General features: G+C 56.3%; 2 protein-coding genes across 6 annotated transcripts in view; one reads left to right on the top strand and one right to left on the bottom strand.

Moving 5' to 3' along the window:
- The window catches only part of TIMP4 (TIMP metallopeptidase inhibitor 4), a 19,147-nt gene extending 18,343 nt beyond the window's left edge, over positions 1–804 (bottom strand). For all 5 annotated transcript variants that reach the window (XR_011167539.1, XR_011167538.1, XR_011167541.1 and 2 more), the window contains exon 1: positions 384–804. Coding sequence is in view for 1 of the 5 variants with exons in the window: in XM_069083917.1 (XP_068940018.1) it covers positions 384–516 (133 nt within the window). In the remaining 4 variants the exon portion in view is untranslated. The remainder of the gene's footprint in view (positions 1–383) is intronic.
- Positions 1–2,517, top strand: part of SYN2 (synapsin II) — a 256,865-nt gene that overhangs the window by 202,875 nt on the left and 51,473 nt on the right. The gene's annotated exons all lie outside the window — the stretch shown is intronic.

The following is a 2,517-nucleotide window of genomic DNA, read 5'->3' as shown; positions in this document are numbered from 1 at the left end:
CTCTTATTAATGACCCATATGCAGGCCCTAGAGTCCCCCCTCCCCCACCTTCTCCCTAGTGCAGCTGGGATAGTGCCAAGAGTACCAGTCTGGAAGTCAGGAGACCTCCTTTCTAATCCCGCCTGTACCATTAACTCGCTGTGTGACCTCGGACAAATCCCTACCTCTCTCTGGGTCTCAGTTTCCCCAACTGTAAAATGGAGGCGACGAGTTGGACTGGAATGATCTTTCCAGCTCTGGCAATCTGTGATCATATAAGCTTAATACCCATAAGAACGGGCCGCACCCGCTCCAGTCATACATACAGAGATAGTTTGGAGTGGTGCCAGCCAGTGCGGCGAGCCGCCCCCCCATCCCTGCCTCCTGCCCCAGGGCGCACTCACCTATGGCCGAGGCACAGAGAAGCTGCTGGGGGTGCGCGGGGGCGCAGCTGCACGCCTCCACCCGAGCCCGGAACTGTAGGCTGAGCCCCAGCAGCAACCCGGACAGCCACCAGGCACGGAGGGCGGCAAGCATGCTGGCAGCGCCCCCCTCCCCCGGAGCGCACCCCGGGCCGCGCCGCACGGGGCAGAGGCGAGCGCTCCTCCTGGTCCTGCTGCCCTCCGGGGGCTCTTGGGCTGAGACTGGACTGGGACTCGGCTGGCGTTGGCACTGCCTGTGCCCCCGCTGGCGTTGCCGATGCCGATGCCTCTCCGACGCTGGCGCTGGCCTTGGCACTGGCGCTCCGCCTCCCTCGGCTCCGGACAGCCCCTGGCGACTCTGTTCAGGCCCAGCACCCCCTCATGTTTATCTCCCTGACACGCGACCCTCTTATTTATGGCCCCGACCCCTCGGGGCTAACCCCGCCTTCTGGGCCTCGCTCCCAGCCCATCGCTGACAGCCAGAGGCATCTTGTCTCCAAAGAGGGGGTTACCTTACTTGGTTTCGCATAACGGGGTGGCTCTGAGTCAGGAGAACTATTAATAACCGAAGCTTCTGCCCTCCCTCCCTCTCCACTCCCCACCTCCTGCTATCCCCCAGCCGCCCTCCGGACTGGGGGAGATTTTTTTGGATCCCAAGGCAAGAAGGGGACCTGGTGTCCCAGGAGTGGTCTAAGCAAAGCTGCCCTGACCAGAGAGAAGAAAGACTACTTGAAGGGAAGAGAGGATTCCTTCCTTCCCTGGGGAGAGGAGAGGACATTGCGGGAGCCCCTCTTCCCCGCCCCGCCCTGCAGGCTTCCCCCCAAAGGCAGCCAGCCTGCGAGCTGGACCACAGTGCCCGCCTGCGGTAGGCGACACAGGGCGTCATTCAGCTGCAGGAAGTGTTTTCAATGCCCTATTTGTGAGGCCCCAAACAAACAGCAAACAGAGAGGCAGAGAGGGCTGCCTCTCTCGGAGGGAAAGGCGCCAGCAACAGCGGAGTTTGAATCCCTTTCCCATGCCCAGGGTCCCAGGCTCCGCGGACAGTTGGCATCTGAACCAGCTCCCTTCCTGTGATTTTTCCCTGGGGTGGGGGAGGGTGGAAGGCTGGGCTTTAGACACCCAAGAACCCAGAGTCTGTCTCTTTCACTCTGGATCTGTAACTTTGACCTCTCAAGCCTGCTCTCCTGACCTGCCTCCGGCTGCAGCTTGTCCTGGGGAGTCAAGGCAGGGGAAGAAGAGGAAGACCTGTACCCCACATTGAGGCCTTAATCAGATTGGCTGGATGCTACAGGATTAGCCACATGGGAAGAGAGGATGCTTGTGGTTGACAGGGCTGTTCCAGGGCTTGGCAGCCTGTGGCTTGTGTGCCCAAGGTGGCACAAAAGATGGGCTATAAGGCCATAGCAGCTGGTGTGGGAAGGGATGAGGGGAGACTTGCTCTGAGCCCTCCTTTTATGACTCCCTGACCATCCTAGGTCACCGAGATTCCTGGGAACTAAGGCTTCAGAGAATAGGACGTCCCTGGATTCACCTCTTCCTCAAATTTGGAGGAGCCAGGCAGGCTCCTTCAGCCTCTGTAGTCCCCCTTCCCCCATATCATAACCACCAAAGAAATGAATGAATGAATGAACACTTGGCACACTGATACAAAAAGATTGCTGACTCCTAAACTGGTCAAATGTAGAAAGTGTTGGATTAAGGCAAAGTGGGCAGAGGATGAAGAGCAGTGGGCAGAGAATCAAGTTCGAACCATGCATGTAACATTGGACAAGTTGCATCCTCTTTGGGGCAAGGTGCCACAGACCTCTAGAATTGTCAATACCATACCTTGTTTTCAATTCAGTGGAGAAGTATTATGAATTTCACAGAACTTTGAATTGATGGCAGCCACCAGTGCAGAATGATTCATAGAAGATAATCTTTGCCAAAGGACACCTCAATTGCCCGCCAGGAAAATCCATTTCATTGGTAATAGAGTTATAGGATTTAGAGCTGAGAAGGACCTTACCAAACATCTATTTCTAGTGTCTTATTACCTTTTCTTTTTCCTTCCTTCCTTCCTTCCTTCTTTCCTTCCTTCCTTCCTTCCTTCCTTCCTTCCTTCCTTCCTTCCTTC

Source organism: Petaurus breviceps, unplaced genomic scaffold (assembly GCF_028583685.1).
Source record: "Petaurus breviceps papuanus isolate PSGF00001 unplaced genomic scaffold, PetGlider_PUasm1.0 174, whole genome shotgun sequence".
NCBI classification, from domain to species: domain Eukaryota; kingdom Metazoa; phylum Chordata; class Mammalia; order Diprotodontia; family Petauridae; genus Petaurus; species Petaurus breviceps.
Note: the sequence above shows the minus strand (reverse complement) of the source record. Positions and strands in the feature narration are given on the sequence as shown.